This window comes from Muntiacus reevesi, chromosome X (assembly GCF_963930625.1).
Source record: "Muntiacus reevesi chromosome X, mMunRee1.1, whole genome shotgun sequence".
NCBI classification, from domain to species: Eukaryota; Metazoa; Chordata; class Mammalia; order Artiodactyla; family Cervidae; genus Muntiacus; species Muntiacus reevesi.
Genome location: NC_089271.1, coordinates 36874105 through 36891467, shown reverse-complemented (window position 1 = coordinate 36891467; position 17363 = coordinate 36874105). Strand labels below are relative to the sequence as shown.

At 41.4% G+C, this 17363-nt stretch overlaps 1 protein-coding gene across 2 annotated transcripts in view; it reads right to left on the bottom strand.

Moving 5' to 3' along the window:
• Positions 1-3834: 3834 nt before the first annotated feature.
• SYTL5 (synaptotagmin like 5) overlaps positions 3835-17363 on the bottom strand; it is a 109202-nt gene continuing 95673 nt past the window's right edge. For both annotated transcript variants that reach the window (XM_065916495.1, XM_065916496.1), the window contains 4 exons: positions 9549-9657; positions 7853-7988; positions 5044-5252; positions 3835-3977 (listed from right to left, as the gene is read on the bottom strand). In XM_065916495.1, the coding sequence (XP_065772567.1) occupies positions 3835-3977; positions 5044-5252; positions 7853-7988; positions 9549-9657 (597 nt within the window). The remainder of the gene's footprint in view (positions 3978-5043; positions 5253-7852; positions 7989-9548; positions 9658-17363) is intronic.

Sequence of the window (17363 nt, the reverse complement as noted above, 5' to 3'; positions counted from 1 at the left end):
TCCCTGATGGTTCAGAGGTTAAGAATCTGCCTTGCAAAGCAGGGGACACTGGTTTGATTCCTGGTCCAGAAAGATTCCACATGCTTCAGAGCAGCTAAGCCCATGGGCCACAACTACTGAGCTAGCTCTCTAGAGCCCTCGAGCCACAACTACTGAAGCTGGGGTGCCTAGAGCCCAGGCTTCACAAGAGAAGCCACAGCAACAAGAAAAACCCACACACTACAACTATATAGAATAGCCCTTGCTCGCCATAAATAAAGAAAAGCTTATACACAGCAACAAAGATCCAAAACAGCAACAAATTAATAAGCAAACAAAAAAAAAATTCACAATTACAGAGAATTAGTGGTTACCAGCGAGGAGAAGTGTAGGGGGAGGAGCAAGATACGTAAGTGAATTAGTGAAGTCGCTCAGCCCTGTCTGACTCTTTGTGACCACATGGACTGCAGCCTACCAGGCTCCTCCATCCATGGGATTTTCCAGGAAAGAATACTGGAGTGGGTTGCCATTTCCTTCTCCAAAGATATGAAAAAGGAGGTACAAATTACTAGGTATAAAATAAATAAGTTATAAGGATACAGCACATAGAATATGGTCACTATTTTATAATAAGTTTACATGGAAAATAATCTATAAAAATATCAAATCACTATGTTGTACAGCTAAAACTAATATTGTAAGGCTGCTATACGTCAATGAAAAAGAAAAGGTCACTATCCAGTGTCTAGTTAGTATAACCTGGTGGATGATGGGACAAGGTACTGAGACAGAATAGAGTGGAGCAGAAAGACATAGGTGTAAGAAAAAGGGTGGAATAAAGAGGTCATTTTTGACTATGTTGAGAATATGAGCAATCCTGGTGGAGATATCATATAAACAGTTGGATCAGGGCCTGGGGTTGAGAGAGAGGGTCTGGGTTGGGGATGAGAATTTGAAGACATAAGTATATAAATGGTCATAAAACCATGAGGGTACAATACATGATAATACCTGAGGATGGATAAAGTAAGCAGAAAAGAAAGAACAAGCATCAAAGAATCCAGTGTTTAGAGGGACTTCCCTAGTGGTCCAGTGGTTAAGAATCCACCTTTCACTGCAGGGGATGCAGGTTCAACCTCTGGTAGGGGAAGTAAGATCTTACATGCTGTGGGGCAAGTAAGTCTGCTTGCCACAACTAGAGAGCCTGCATGCTCTAGAGAATAAGAGAAACCCATGCGCTGCAACTAGAGAAAGCAATGAAGAAGACATAGCGCAGCCAAAAAAAAAAAAAAAAAAAAAAGAATCCAAAGTTAAGCATTTTACAATCTTTAACAGACAAGGAAAGGGAACAATTAATGAAACAGAAAAATTAAGCATGAATGATATTAGAGAAGGTCTCTATTGATGGGCTTTTGGATGTTTTCCAATCTTTTCCAAGAAATATCCTTGTATGTAATCATTTTTAACATATTTATCAATCTCTGTAGGATAAATAACCAAAAGTAGAATTGATAAATAATCTCATTTTGAATTTAGAAGTGTTTACTCTGGAAAAAAAATTGCTTCAAAAAGCCACCAAACATAGCTAAATTAACCATATTAAATGTGGTATTTGATAAGAATGGTTAAATAAACTTAATACACCCCTATAATGTAGTATACTGTAGCCATATAAAAAGAAAGGGGCTGCCAATATATTCTGATATGGAAGAGGAAAGGGTAAGACTTGCTTTTCACAATTTTGTGCCATTCACATGTATCATTTATATTAAAAATCTTTTTTGTACTTCTACACTATACTTAAAAAAAAAGTAACCTAAAAGATCAACTTGCCTTTTATTTCTGAGAGCCACACCAACAGGATTCTGATGTTGGCATACCTGGGCCTTAAAGTATGGAAACACCCAATTAGATATTGGATTTTATGAAACCACACTACTCTCACAATTGCTGTAACTGTGGCAAAGGTCTGAATACATGAAATTCATGCTCATCTTGAGTTCAAGATATTTTGGAATTAATTTTGCCACTTTCATTATTAGTGAATAAATCTACTTCAGTCTGTCTACTTTAGAAATGTCTCCAGGTTTATCCTCTCACCTCCCCTATAAATGTCATTGAGGAGATACTAAGTCATGTCAAGCCTGAAGACATTTTTTCTTCCAATATAGGAAGTCGTGATGATCGTATACTTTTTGCTTTCTGTTTTTAAGAAGGGCAACATAGAGATACAGGCGTGAGTTTTAAAAATTGTATCCTATGCACTAAGCTACACTAGACTAATAACTTCCATTTCCTAGAACTGGATAGCCTATTTTTGAATAACAGTGACTATGGATTGTTAGTCACCTTACTAAGAATAATGGTAAATATATTCTTAAATTTGCTTTCAAAATTCAAAAAGAAATTTAGAATATGGAAGAATTAGCTACCTGAAGATGATTCTAGCTTTCCTACTACTAAAATTAAGTATCCATCCTTTTAAGGGTTTTTACACGAATTCAAGTAAAAAAATGAGCTGAGAGGCTAGAATATGACTCCAGAAGAGGACTGTGTCAAGTACATTCATATACAAACATTCAAACTTGACTCCACCTCCCGTCATCTATGTGCTCTTGCCCATCACGATTAGCATAGGATCATACCAAGTGGAAGACCACAGTCGACAGAACACTGGCTTAGGAGTTACACCCTGTATTTAAGTCCACATACACTCACAGATTTTATATGATCTTAGGTAAGTCATCTTTGCTCTATGGGCTTCAGATTTGGACTGTGCAAAATGAGGAACAGGTCCAAGGTCCCTTTTCAGCATTAACTCCCTTTGCATCTAAGTTTAGTGGCTAAAGCCTCTGCATTTCCAAGTGACAGAGGTTGGATGGAACTATTGGCCACAATCCTTCCTCTCTTCCAGCATCCTCACTCTTGTCATGGCTTCAGTGTGAGCAGAGTATATTTCCCTGCCTCTTGATTTGGGGCTTGGCCATGTGACTTCCTTTGAGCAACAGGATACAACAGATGTAATACAAGTAGGGGCTCAAAAATGTACATTGCTTCTTATTCCCTTTTAGTTAACAGCTTAGAACATTTTATACATGTTTACAACACAGCTCTCTGAATAGCTAGGTCATAATTAGGCTGACCCTACACCCCAATTTTCCCAGGTCAGTCCTGGCTTACATCTGGTGTCCTGGTGTAATGATTTAGGTCTCTTCACTCCCCAAAATGGGATGATTGAGAGTACCAATTACATAGTCACCACAGAAAAAAACCCTCAGTTCATCTTGAAAATTCACCCGGTTAATCCACAAGGTAGCTACAACAATGGGACCACCCTCTTGCCCAAGCAACTATCCCCACAGTGCCTTCTTTGGATCATGGGGATTCCTGGGGTGAGGCAAGGGTAGCCAGTATCCCTTCTTCTTACTCTGCAAGAGGCCTACGTTCCAAGTGATTCCCTTTTCCCTCCAACCTTGAGAAAACCTAAAGTCACTCACAATTAGAAGAAGCTGGGGGGCTCCCAATCTCAACTGTAGTTCCAAATAAACATATGCCATTTCCCCTATGAGATAAAGCCCATGAGTTACTGCCAAATGTGTTTGTTAACAGGACCATGTGGTATACTTTCTATCATCCAGTCAAAAAAGCCCTAGCCTGTGGACATAGAGAGTACATGCTTTTATAAGACAGTGGGCGAGACCCTAGCTATTCATAACATTGATATCTCTCCCCTTATGTCCCAATAGGCTCAGGTGAGAAATGGCAAGGAAGCCGACTCCAGGTGGTGAGCCTACCACTGGTAGGAAATAACCACCAGACAGTCCCGGGAGGCCTCACTTTGGAGAGCTGGTACCTTCAGAGCTTACTCTTCCCCATGCTGGCACGGAGCATGAGTACGCCCTCTACAGGAGTTCCGGGATTGTCCGCCATCTTCTGCCAGAGGCGCTGCTCTTCCCCTTGAGAGTCCATCCAATCCACGTTCTTCCCGTGGCTCACACCTAAAGAAGCGAAAGGGGAGCATTAGACTTTAGAAATGAAATGTTTTCATCTTCTGGACCGATACCTATCAACCTCTGCTGACCAGAAAGACCTTCACTGGCTTGTTCTCACCGTATCTAGTGAGTGATATTAGCTTGGAAGACATCCTTTGCAGGCGACATTACTCTCTTCTGCCTAGGTGATGGGGAACAAATTAGGATGGCCCTGGGGGCTCGATTCTTACTCACTTTGGTAGTTTAAGTAGAAAACTGGCTCATGGAGACTGAGTTAACATGACAGAAGAACAGGCTGAACAGGGCTCCAAGGCTCTTCCTTTTGAACGAGGCCACTTCTGTGACCTGGGAGTTTTCATTTTAGTGGCAGAAGACAGCCTTAATCTATACATAAGTAGAGGATCACAGGGGTGGGGTCCTTCTCCACAGGAAAGCCGACCCTGTTGCATGCAGACTGTGGCTGGCCTAGTGTTAGGATAATGAAAGTTTGCAGGGCTGCACCTGCTCTGCTGCTAAAATTTTCCCAATTCACTGTTATAGCTGTGTCTTGTGGCACCAATTCTATGTTTCTCTGACCTGTCTGAACAACATGATACATTATTTTTTAGGGAAAAAATGGATTTTCTTTCAATTCAACCAGGGTTGAGTAAAGGCTGCAAGCCCTGGACAGCACTGAGAAGAACATGAAGTCAAGTTGGTCTGGGAAGTCCTTTGCTGTGTATTGTCATTGTTAGAAGTGTGTATCATCATGGTGGTTGTCGCCTAAGCAAATCCTGAAGTAAGGCCCAAGAAAGTAGTTGAAATTCACTCAGACTAAAGTGTAAACGATATTTTATAAAAGGTCCAAATATAAGCATTATGCACCCCAAACTTCTAGCTGAAGGATACAAAGTTACAGAGTACTATTTTTAACAGTGAACCAAACCTTGGACAAAGGAATAGAGCATCTATAGAAATCTCGAGAGTCAGCTAAGCAGAAACTACAAATACACCTATGACACATCACACCTGTAGGAACCACTCCCCTGCCCCACACCTAGTCAGACTATCTAAGGGTACCCTAGTCCCTCACCGCTTCCGGAATTCAAACGAACTCCTCCCAGAAAGATGTTGCTGGAAAAGGCCTCCTTGTCCCAGATGGTAAGTTCTAGGCAAACATGTTTTATATCCTGGGGATGCAGGCCACTGAAGATGAAAGTATGATTCCACTGAGGGTTCAGACTCTTTTTTATTACCAGAGTTTTATGCTTGGTGGCTTTGCTATCATCAGGGAGCAGGTAGCTGCAGGAGAAAACACAATCAAGTCATCAGTGAGACAGTGAAGCAGAAAAGGGCATCCTTGCCTAGTCATTTCAATTTCCTATAATTCCTGGTGTGTACATGGGTGTGTGTGTTTGATTATCTTTCCTAGCACCTTATATGCTTAAATCTAGGTTGATATAGTGGGATGGTTTATCATCTCTTTTAAGTGGGGGCAAGAGTAGAATGCCCACACTCTCCTTTCTAATCCTATTGGTCTTTCCCTCATCTAGAAATGAAAATATCTCCTGTGAGAGACACTCTGTAATAATGTCGTGCCTCCCATCATCACTGGCTCACCTCTGTGGCGACATGATGCCAGGATGAACACTCCCTGCCATGCTGACAAGTTCCCACCTTAAGCGCCTGTGTCTCTTGGCTTCTCCAATTAGACTTTGGTGCTCTGTGAGCCGACTCAGCTTACATGCAGGAAACCTTGGATTACTGGGAATTTCATGTCCCTTGGAACAACCCTCAACCACTGAGTTTTAGAAATTGGTAGATGAGGAGACTTCCCTGGCAGTCCAGTGGTTGAGACTCCCCTGCTTATATCACATGGGGCACAGATTCATTCTTGGTCAGGAAACTAAAATTACACATGTTGTACAGCACAGCTAAAAAATAAATTGAAGTAAAGGAAATTGGTGGGTGAGTCTCCCAGCTTTCCTGTCCCTTGAAGGGACAATCCTAAGGTATATTTCAAAGAGTTGCTTAACACTTCATTAGTGGAAATGAGCCCCATGTGAGCACAGTAGGAACCTGCCTAGTAACATTTTTATCAGCTTCTCTTCCTTCCCTGTCTCATTTTCCTTACTCTGTTTTTGATCATAGTACCTGATGAGTCAGGCACTTTGGGGAAGGAGACTTATGGATATGGAATTAGTACATCAAATTAACATGAACAATACCACAAATGATCTTACAATAAAGAAGACACATTATGACACTTGCGATTTCATTTCATGTACCAAACAGATACTGCTTATCTCTGAATATTCATTCTCTCTCCTATTTGTCTCCAAAAAAGAAAGTCCTAATTTTTTCAGTTAGGCACAAGATTGCCCAGAATAAAGACTACATTCCCCAGCCTCCCTTGTAGCTCATATAGTCAGGTGACTAAGTTCTAGCCAATGGGATACCTTACCTTTAGTGTTTGTCTCCATACAAAGACTGTTGTTTAAGACACTCTTATGTTGGCTCATGGACCGAGTATTTAAGGTTATACATTATAACATTAAATTTTATAGAAGGGACTATTCTTGCTCTCTCATGCTCTTTTTTTTTTTTTAATTGAGGTTCTTTTAAAATCAACTCAATGGTTAACTGTAACTAGGGACAGAATTTACTAGAAAGTTAATGGCCTTAAAAATACATCCTTTACTTTCTCTTCTTTCATACATGTTTCAACATGATGAAGTAAAAACTGTTTAAGAAGAATGTCAAGTCATTTGTCCAAGGGCACAATGAGTTCATGAGCAAGGAGCCATCCCCTCATCCCACCAGTGAGCAGGAAGAGGCCTGAACTGGATGGTAGGGCTGGGGAGACACATTTCAATGGCAGGATCTGCATGAAACCTTTCCTCTGTGCTTAATCCTACTGTGAGGAAGAGTCAAGGACAGGTGGCCGGGAATTCAGGCACACACACTCAACAGCGGGGAAGACCCAGACAACTGGCTTCTCCTTATTATCGCCCTTACCAAAGCTAGAAGTGTAAGCATAAAGGTTTGACTCATTTCCTCATGAAGGAAATTACACTTTTCTAAGGAGGAAGGAGGAGAGGAATGATACTATCATCTGACAAAGAATTAACATCACAGCAGGCATCATAGGAATTTGTTTTACCTTATGCAGCTTGTGGTACTCTGTGTAAATAGGGTCCACATCTTATATTGGGAACTGCAAGACTTAATCACTTGGAACATGCACATTTATGTGTTTGTCTGAATGGATGAAAAATATCCTTCTGGTTCTAGCTTTTCTGATTATAAGAGAAAAATCTCAAATAGAAATCAGGAGGGATTTGTTGTTTGGGTTACCTCGAATGGGTAAGATGCCCATTAAAAGGGATGTATTCCCTCAAGAAACTGCCCTAGGCTCCACAAAGTGGGCACAAATGCCCAAGAGTCAGTCTTGGAGCTTCTCCAAGGCACTTCCCAGTAGATATCTCGAGGGACGATTGCTCTGGCATCCCACTTTTTACAATGTCCCCCAAGAGAGAAAAATTCCAAAGATCCAATATTTTGGTTGTTGTCACATACTGCCAGCACCAAAAGATAGCAAAGCACAATACAAGAATATTACATGCAGAAAGCTAAACTTTTTCCTCCTTTGAGAAATAAATCTCACAGGAAAATTCACCAGGTTTGAGGGTGAGAGTCATGGGAAATACTGAAATATGCTGGAAGCAGATAGAGGTAGAATAAGCAGATCCCTCTCGTGGTGTTTGCAATGAAAGCATCAGCACTCAAGGGGAGCACTTTCCTAGCACACATTTAGAATAAGACAGAAACCTCACAGCCACCCCTGTCTCCTGTTTCATCTCTCACTAAGTACCATTGAAAATGAGCTCAAACCAAATTACCCCTTCACAAAGCTATCAGAAGTGCCTCCTGATTTCACCGCAGTCAAATTCTTTGCCTCTTTGATGAACACTTCTAGGATTCCTCCAGAGATGATAGATGGATCCTTCTTTTTTCCTCGTTTAAAGGATTTCTTTCCTGCATCAGTCATCAGACAGAGAGAGATGAAGGATGGGAGGGAGGGAGGGAGGGAGTGGGGGGAGAGAATGAAAGAAAAAGAAAGAGAATGAGGGAGGGGGAAGAGAAAAGAAGGGAAGAGAAGAGAGAGAGATCATGGAGTCCATTTCAAAACTGACAAAGACTACAAAGATTTATTTCATTTGCTGAGTGAATGAGCGATGTACATTACTGTATATGTTTCCATGAATTCACTTAAATGTTTTTTACCTTAATGGAATCTTTCTGGATCTATTTTTCATGTGTATTTATTGAAAAAAATAAACAAGTTAAAAAATTAAATATTCCCCTAAATCATATAAAGGGATAAAATTGAAAACACCCCAAGAGCTGCCTGGGCCACATCCCTGCTTTCCATGAGAAACAGCTACAATGAAAGCCACACACAGGTGCCAAGATGCACTTCGAGAAAATTCCATAACTCCTGCCTTGGATATTATAGTCAACTCTACGCCTGGTCAGCTCTAAAGGCTAAAGCCAAGGCACAATTACATTTCAGGGTGAGAGAAAACACTTCCCACACCACGTTTTTATTCTGATGAAATACTCTCAACATGAATAATGACCAATGCCACCACCATCTTTATTTAACAGTGTTGTAAGCACTTTATAGGAATGAACCTATTTAATAGTTGTAGTATCCCTATGAAGTGAGGAAACTGAGGTCAAGAGATAGGAAATTACTAGCAAAGGGTCACCATGACAAGGGTGATATGAACAGAAAGATAACGTGTGCTGTCTGTAGGAGTTGAGGAAAGAAGGGCAAGAGTGATTTAAATGTGGACTCCATCTGGAATTTTCCTTTGCATTCTGTGTTCCAGGTTAATTTCTTTCTTAAGATGCCCTGAGTAACTGTGAATCTCATAAATCCAGACAGCAGCTTCCTACACCTCCTCTCTTAGTAGACCATCCCCCATTTCTGCCGCCCCCCCAACCCAGGGGAAGATTCTATATACCCTGGACCTCCAAGAAACAAACATTAACATAAAGGTTCATTTCTAATTATGAACTCTGTCCTTTTCTTTTAACAACCCTTCCCCATATATAGCGTGTGTGTGTGTGTGTGCATGTGTGTGTGCGTGCAAAATCACTTCAGTTGTGTCTGACTCTTTGCGACCCCATGGACTGTAGCCTGCTGGGCTCCTCTGTCCATGGGATTCTCCAGGCAAGAATTCTGGAATGGGTTGCCATTTCCTTCTCCAGGGGATCTTCCTGACCCAGGGATCGAACCCATGTCTCGTATGTCTCCTGCATTGGCTGGTGGGTTCTTTACCACTAGCGCCACCTGGGAAGCCCCATATACAGTATATACTTCTCAATTCTCCATAAAGGACAGTGATACTTAACCCTTTTCACTTGATGTGAGTTGGCCAAAAAGCTCATTATAGAAGATGTTATGGAAAACGTCAAATGAACTTCTTGGCTAACCCAATTAACATAGTCCACCCAATCCCTGCTCCCTATTTCCATGCTTCTAGAAATGGAACATCACTGATCAAAGTCAATGATTTTTTCCTCTACCTTGAAGCTGTTCTAGCAGAGGCATCAGTTTCTCCTCTGGTGGTATGTAACGTAACATGACTGTCAGCTCTCCTTTGTACTGAAGGCTAATATCAGCAGCACATTCCACCTGGCCAAGAGGAAACAGGTAAAAAGAAAAATTCAGAATGCTTAAAATTTTGTAGCCCGTGTTTGAATATACAATATTTACTAGGTGGCATAGGTGTGACACTTAATTTCACTTCAACTCTGTTGGCACTTACTGGTTTAAGAGCTGTTCCAGGCATGACAAAAGAAAGGCTGGAAAATTCTATGAAGGTATTTGCATAGAAGTCCCTTCAGTCCCAGCTGACTGTGCAACCCAATAGGCTGAAGCCTGCCAGGCTCCTCTGTCCCTGGGGATTCTCCAGGCAAGAATGCTGGAATGGGTTGCAATGTCCTCCTCCAGGGGATCTTCCCAAACTAGGGATTGAACCTGCGTCTCTTATGTCTCCTGCATTGGCAGGTGGGTTCTTTACCACCAGCGCCATCTGAGAAGCCCTTTAAACCTTAAAGTAAAAGGAATTTGAAAGGCGAGATGTACCACACATTTGGTGAATCAACGGACACTGAGGCCTGTGATGCACTGAGGTCTAGACCCATCACTAAACATATACAAATAATTTGGGGCAATGAGGCAAAAGTAAAGATCTCACTGATAACAGCCCCAGAGGATACTTCTTTCTGCCTGCCCTTGATGTCACAAGGGTCTCCGACCTGAGTGACCAAGAAAGGGAAAGTAGGGAATAATGTCTGACTCAAATTGGGCTGCCAGCCACCAACTCTGAACAGCTACACTGGTAATTCACATCATTAAAATTCAATGTGGAAGCAACCTAGATGCCCATCAGCAGATGAATGGATAAGGAAGCTGTGGTACATATACACCATGGAATATTACTCAGCCGTTAAAAAGAATTCATTTGAATCAGTTCTAATGAGATGGATGAAACTGGAGCCCATTATACAGAGTGAAGTAAGCCAGAAAGATAAAGAACATTACAGCATACTAACACACATATATGGAATTTAGAAAGATGGTAACGATAACCCTATATGCAAAACAGAAAAAGAGACACAGAAGTACAGAACAGACTTTTGGACTCTGTGGGAGAAGGCGAGGGTGGGATGTTTCGAAAGAACAGCATGTATATTATCTATGATGAAACAGATCACCAGCCCAGGTGGGATGCATGAGACAAGTGCTCGGGCCTGGTGCACTGGGAGGACCCAGAGGAATTGGGTGCAGAGGGAGGTGGGAGGGGGGATCGGGATGGGGAATATGTGTAACTCTATGGCTGATTCATATCAGTGTATGACAAAACCCACTGAAATGTTGTGAAGTAATTAGCTTCCAACTAATAAAAATAAATAAATAAATTTAAAAAAATTTATTAAAGTAACTGAACTCTATACCAAAAAAAAAAAAAAATTCAATGTGGAAAAAGTGGTACACTCCAACATTGCTGGTGCGACTGTAAAATGGTATAGCCACTCTGGAAAACAGTTTGGCATTTTCTTAAAAGAGTAAACAATACTTGGGCAATTATCCCAGGAAACTAAAAGAATGTGTACACTGAAAAATTCTGTACATACATGTTTGCTTCATCTTTATTTGTAGTAGTACAAAACTGGAAAGAAACTGTATGTCCTTCAATAGGTAACTAGTTAAATAAACTGTGGTACAGCCATACCACAGAGTACTACTCAGTAAGATAAAGGAATGGCTAGTGATACCTGCAACAACTTGGTTGAATCTCTAGAGAATGATGCTGAGTGAAAAAAGTCAGTATAATAGGATAACATAAAAAAATAGGATAACATACTATACGACTCCATTTATATAACATTCTTGAAAAGATAAAATAATAGATATAGAGAACAGATTCAGGGTTGCTAGGGGTAAGGAATGGGGTTCCCAGGAGGCTCAGATGGTAAAGGATTTGCCTGCAGTGCAGGAGATCCGGGTTCAATCCCTGGGTCAGGAAGTTCCACTGGAGAAGGGAATGGCAAACTCACTCCAGTCTTCTTGCCTGCAAAATCTGATTGGATGGAGGAGCCTGGTGGGCTGCAGCCCATGAGGTCGCAAAGAGTCAGACATGACTGAGTTACACAAAAAGGTGTTAGGAATAGGGGTGGCAGGAGGGAGGTGGGTGTGGTTAAAAAAGACCACAAAGGATCTTTGTGAGGATGGACCTGTTCTGTACCCTGGCTGTAGGGCTGAATACACAAAGCTACAGTGCTGCAGTGCCAAGCCACTTCAGTCATGTCCAACCCCTTGCAACTCTATGGACTGTAGCCCACCAGGCTCCTCTGTCCATGGGATTCTCCAGGCAAGAATACCGGAGTGGGTTACCATGCTCTCCTCCAGGGGATCTTCCTAACCCAGGGATCAAATCTGTGTCTCTTACACCTCCTGCATTGGCAGGTGGGTTCTTTACCACTAGTGCCATCTGGGAAGCCCAACACAAAGCTACACATGTGACACAATTGCATAGAAATTAATATGCATTCACACAAATGAAAACTGAGGAAATCTGAATAAGATAAGTGGATTATATCAACATTACCACCTTGGTTGTGCCACTGCATTATAGCTTTGTCAGATGTGACCACTGGGGGAAACTGGGTAAAAGGTATATAGGATCTCTCCGTGTTATTTTTTACAATAGCATGGGGATCTACAATCTTCTCAAAATCCAATTTTATATTTGAAAATTCAGTGTGAGCACATGCCCAAAGCCTTTGTTCTAAAGGTCTCCCAATGATTCAACTGAACTTTAGACTTTTCATAAATAGGGTAAGAAAAGTAGAGTACTTCCTCAGACTTTTCTTGAGGGAACTTGACTGCTGACCAATGATTCAAGGACTGAGAGCTGCTTTGCTCTGAGATAGGGCAGACTGAAAGAATTCAGAAACCTCCAAACCCACAAGAAAGCCCGAGGCTATTCAAACCTCAACAAAAAAGACTGAGGCTGACAAAAGGAAACCTTGCCTGATTTTCCTTCATTTCAGTTCAGTCGCTCAGTTGTGTCTGACTCTTTGCGACCCCATGGACTGCAGCACACCAGGACTGCCTGTCCATCACCAACTTCCAGAGTTTACTCAAACTCATGTCCATTGAGTTGGTGATGCCATCCAACCATCTTCATCCTCTGTCATCCCCTTCTCCCGCCTTGAATCTTTGCCAGCACCAGGCTCTTTTCCAGTGAGTCAGCTCTTCGCATCAGGTGGCCAAAGTATTGGAGTTTCAGCTTCAACATTACTCCTTCCAATGAATATTCAGGACTGATTTCCTTTAGGATGGACTGGATTGATCTCCTTGCTATCCAAGGGACTCTCAAGAGTCTTCTCCAACACAACAGTTCAAAAGCATCAATTCTTCCGTGCTCAGCTTTCTTTATGGCCCAACTCTCACATCCATACATGACTACTGGAAAAACCATAGCTTTGACTAGATGGACCTTTGTTGGCAAAGTAGTGTCTCTGCTTTTTAATATGCTGTCTAGGTTGGTCATAACTTTTCTTCCAAGGAGCAAGTGGCTTTTAATGTCATGGCTGCAGTCACCATCTACAGTAATTATGGAGCCCCCCAAAATAAAGTCTAACACTGTTTCCACTGTTTCCCCATCTATTTGCCATGAAGTGATGGGACCAGATGCCATGATCTTAGGTTTCTGAATGTTGAGCTTTAAGCCAACTTTTTAACTCTCCTCTTTCACTTTCATCAAGAGGTTCCTTAGTTCTGGTTCACTTTCTGCCATAAGGGTGGTGTCATCTGCATATCTGAGGTTATTGATATTTCTCCCGGCAATCTTGATTCCAGCTTGTGCTACATCCAGTCCAGCATTTCTCATGATGTACTCTGCATATAAGTTAAATAAGCAGGGTGACAATATACAGCCTTGACGTACTCCTTTTCCTATTTGGCACCAGTCTGTTGTTCCAAGTCCAGTTCTAACTCTTGCTTCTTGACCTGCATATAGATTTCTGAGGAGGCAGGTCAGGTGGCCTGGTATTCTCATCTCTTGAAGAATTTTCCACAGTTTGTGGTGGTCCACACAGTCAAAGGCTTTGGCACAGTCAATAAAGCAGAAGTAGATATTTTTCTGGAACTCTCTTGCTTTTCCGATGATCCAATGGATATTGGCAATTTGATCTCTTGTTCCTCTGCCTTTTCTAAAACCAACTTGAAACATCTGGAAGTTCATGGTTCATGTATTGCTGAAGCCTGGCTTGGAGAATTTTGAGCATTACTTTGCTAGCATGTGAGATGAGCGCAATTATGCAGTAATTTGAACATTCTTTGGCATTGCCTTTCTTTGGGACTGGAATGAAAACTGACCTTTTCCAGTCCTGTGGCCACTGCTCAGTTTTCCAAATTTGCTGGCATATTGAGTGCAGCACTTTCACAGCATCATCTTTCAGGATGTGAAATAGCTCAACTGGAATTCCATCACCTCCACTAGCTTTGTTCATAGTGATGCTTCCTAAGGCCCACTTGACCTCGCATTGCAGGATGTCTGACTCCAGATGAGTGATCACACCTTCTTTTTGGTGGTGGTAGACTGCTCAAACTACTGCACAATTGCACTCATCTCACACGCTAGTAAAGTAACGCTCAAAATTCTCCAAGCCAGACTTCAGCAATACGTGAACCATGAACTTCCAGATGTTCAAGCTGGTTTTAGAAAAGGCAGAGGAATAAGAGATCAAATTGCCAACATCTGCTGGATCATTGAAAAAGCAAGAGAGTTCCAGAAAAACATCTATTTCTGCTTTATTGACTACGCCAAAGCCTTCGACTGTGTGGATCACAATAAACTGTGGAAAATTCTGAAGGGGATGGGAATACCAGACCACCTGACCTGCCTCTTGAGAAACCTGTATACAGGTCAGGAAACAACAGTTAGAACTGGACATGGAACAACAGACTGGTTCCAAATAGGAAAAGGAGTACGTCAAGGCTGTATATTGTCACCCTGCTTATTTAACTTATATGCAGAGTACATCATGAGAAACTCTGGGCTGGAAGAAGCACAAGCTGGAATCAAGATTGTGGGGATAAATATCAATAACCTCAGATATGCAGATGACACCACCCTTATGGCAGAAAGCGAAGAGGAACTAAAAAGCCTCTTGATGAAAGTGAAAGAGAGTGAATAAGTTAGCTTAAAGCTCAACATTCAGAAAAGAAAGATCATGGCATTTGATCCCATCACTTCATGGCAAATAGATGGGGAAACAGTGCAAAGAGTGTTAGACTTTATTTTGGGGGGCTCCAAAATCACTCAAATGGTGATTGCTGCCATGAAATTAAAAGTCGCTTACTCCTTGGAAGGAAAGTTATGACCAAACTAGATAGCATATTAACAAGCAGAGACACTACTTTGCCAACTAAGGTCTGTCTAGTCAAGGCTATGGTTTTCCCATTGGTCATGTATGGATGTGAGAGTTGGACTATAAAGAAGGCTGAGCACTGAAGAATTGATGCTTTTGAACTGTTGTGTTGGAGAAGACTCTTGAGAGTCCCTTGGACTGCAAGGAGATCCAACCAGTCCATCCTAAAGGAGATCAGTCCTGGGTGTTCATTGGAGGAACTAATGCTGAAGCTGAAACTCCAATACTTTGGCCACCTGATGCAAAGAGTTGACTCATTGGAAAAGACCCTGATGTTGGGAGGGATTGGGGACAGGAGAAGAAGGGGACATCAGAGGATGAAGATGGCTGGATGGCATCACCAACTCGATGGACATGAGTTTGAGTAAACTCCGGGAGTTGGTGATGGACAGGGAGGCCTGGTGTGCTGCGATTCATGGGGTCGCAAAGAGTTGGACACGACTGAGCGACTGAACTGATTGAAACCTTATTAGTATGGCTGGGAAAAACATTTGAATAGTTTCATTCAGCTATCTTGACAGAGGCACAAATGAGATTAGGTGGTGAAACAGACTATCCATTTAACATTTAATCTTATTATTGTAAATCAAGTGCCTTATGTGAGGAGTTTTCTTATTGCTTTGATGGTTTCAGGAAAGTTTAGTTTATGTGAAAGTCACAAATGGAAAATTATCATGGATATTATGATAGATAAGAAAGGTCACTGGGTTTGTTTTTCTTTTTGATACTATAGCTAATGAGGGTTGAGGTATGTGCCCTTTCTCTTTGGATCTAAGGGGCTCTATGACTGCTCTGACTAATAGGATATGGCAGAAGTGACAATGTGCCAGTTTCTAGACCCAGGTCTTAAGATGAACGGCTTCCCTTTCTTCTCTTGAAATGAATATTCTTGGGATTCTCCCTCTGGGAATCCATGATGTGAGGTCCATATCACATGGAGAAGCCACACGTAGGTGCTCTAGTTGGTGGGCCTAGATGAGTTCTTAGCTGGCAGCCAACATCAAGTGTGAGACATCCAACTGGACCAACCAGCCCAGTCAAGCCTTCAGATGACTTCAGCCTCAGTCTACCATCTAGATGCAACCATATGAGAGATTTTAAATAGAATCACCTCCTGAGCCCAGTCACCCCCACAGACTCAAGAACAATAATAATAAATAGTTGTTTTAAGCCACTAAGGTTTAGGGTAGTTTTCTATACAACAACAGTTAAGCAGTGAAAGCTCTGTTTGCTTTCAGCTGAGACCTCTGGGTAGGAAAATGTATTGACAGGGAAAATTCTATGTTCAAGTGTCACATACTATAGATATCTATACTATACTATACTATACTATGCTATCTATACTAATAGATAGCATACTTGCAGAGATTGTAGGATTAAAATCACATACAAAAGAGAGCCCAAGGAGGGACTCATCTTCAACCTGCACACAGCTAATGTCTTGGGGGTGTTTTTAGGGGTACACTTGCAAGGAAGTTCCAAGGCAGCGTCCTCTCCTGGCATACTACCATTTTTCACTATTCAATGAACTTCTGCTCAGAAAAAGGTTGCAGAATTCAATTCGATTCATTCCATACTACCAACACATATGGAAGGTCTCCTTGTATTGGGTTGGACACAAAGTTCGTTCAGGTTTTTCTGTACAATGATATGGGAAAACCTGAACAAACTTTTGGCCCACCCAACAGTAATGATTCTTTTTTTTTTTTTTTTTTAATTTTTTTATTTTTCAGTGGGTTTTGTTATACATTGATGTGAATCAGCCATAGAGTTACACGAATTTTGCTAAGTGCTATGGGGACACAGAGAGATCCTGCTTTCCATGAGTTTTCATCTAGAAGGAATATACTCCATAGCAATTCTATCAATCCGCTCTTATTTAACTGATTTGTCACATGAATGCTCTCTATTCCCACTGAAGGGCAGGATGCTCTATACAAAGACCATGTATGCCTGCTCCCATCAGTTGAGTCAGCTGCATTAGTCCCCAGAGCTCTTTATGCCAGGCATATTTGTGGCTCTAATTATATAACTGAATGGCACAAACTGAAGAGTCCCAAAAGACAGCTGCTACTATAAAAAATGAGGTTGACCAACTTATAAGAACTAAAGATGTGAAAATAAATTCGCTATTGGATTCTATTTGGGCTTGAAGCTGTAAAAGATTAGAGGAAAGATCAAGAATATTCAGAAAGATTTTGCATTTGGTTGACTTTGCAAGTATTCTGAAACTTTTGTTTCACTCTAGAGAAACTCAAACAAGAAATTGTTGATTAGGATACATTAGAGGCAGAATGTATGCCAGGAGGATATGACAGAGTTTCAACTACTGAAACTATACTGAAAAAGTGTCCCTGTATTAGAAAACTTGAAAATGAATACACATTTAAGTTAAAA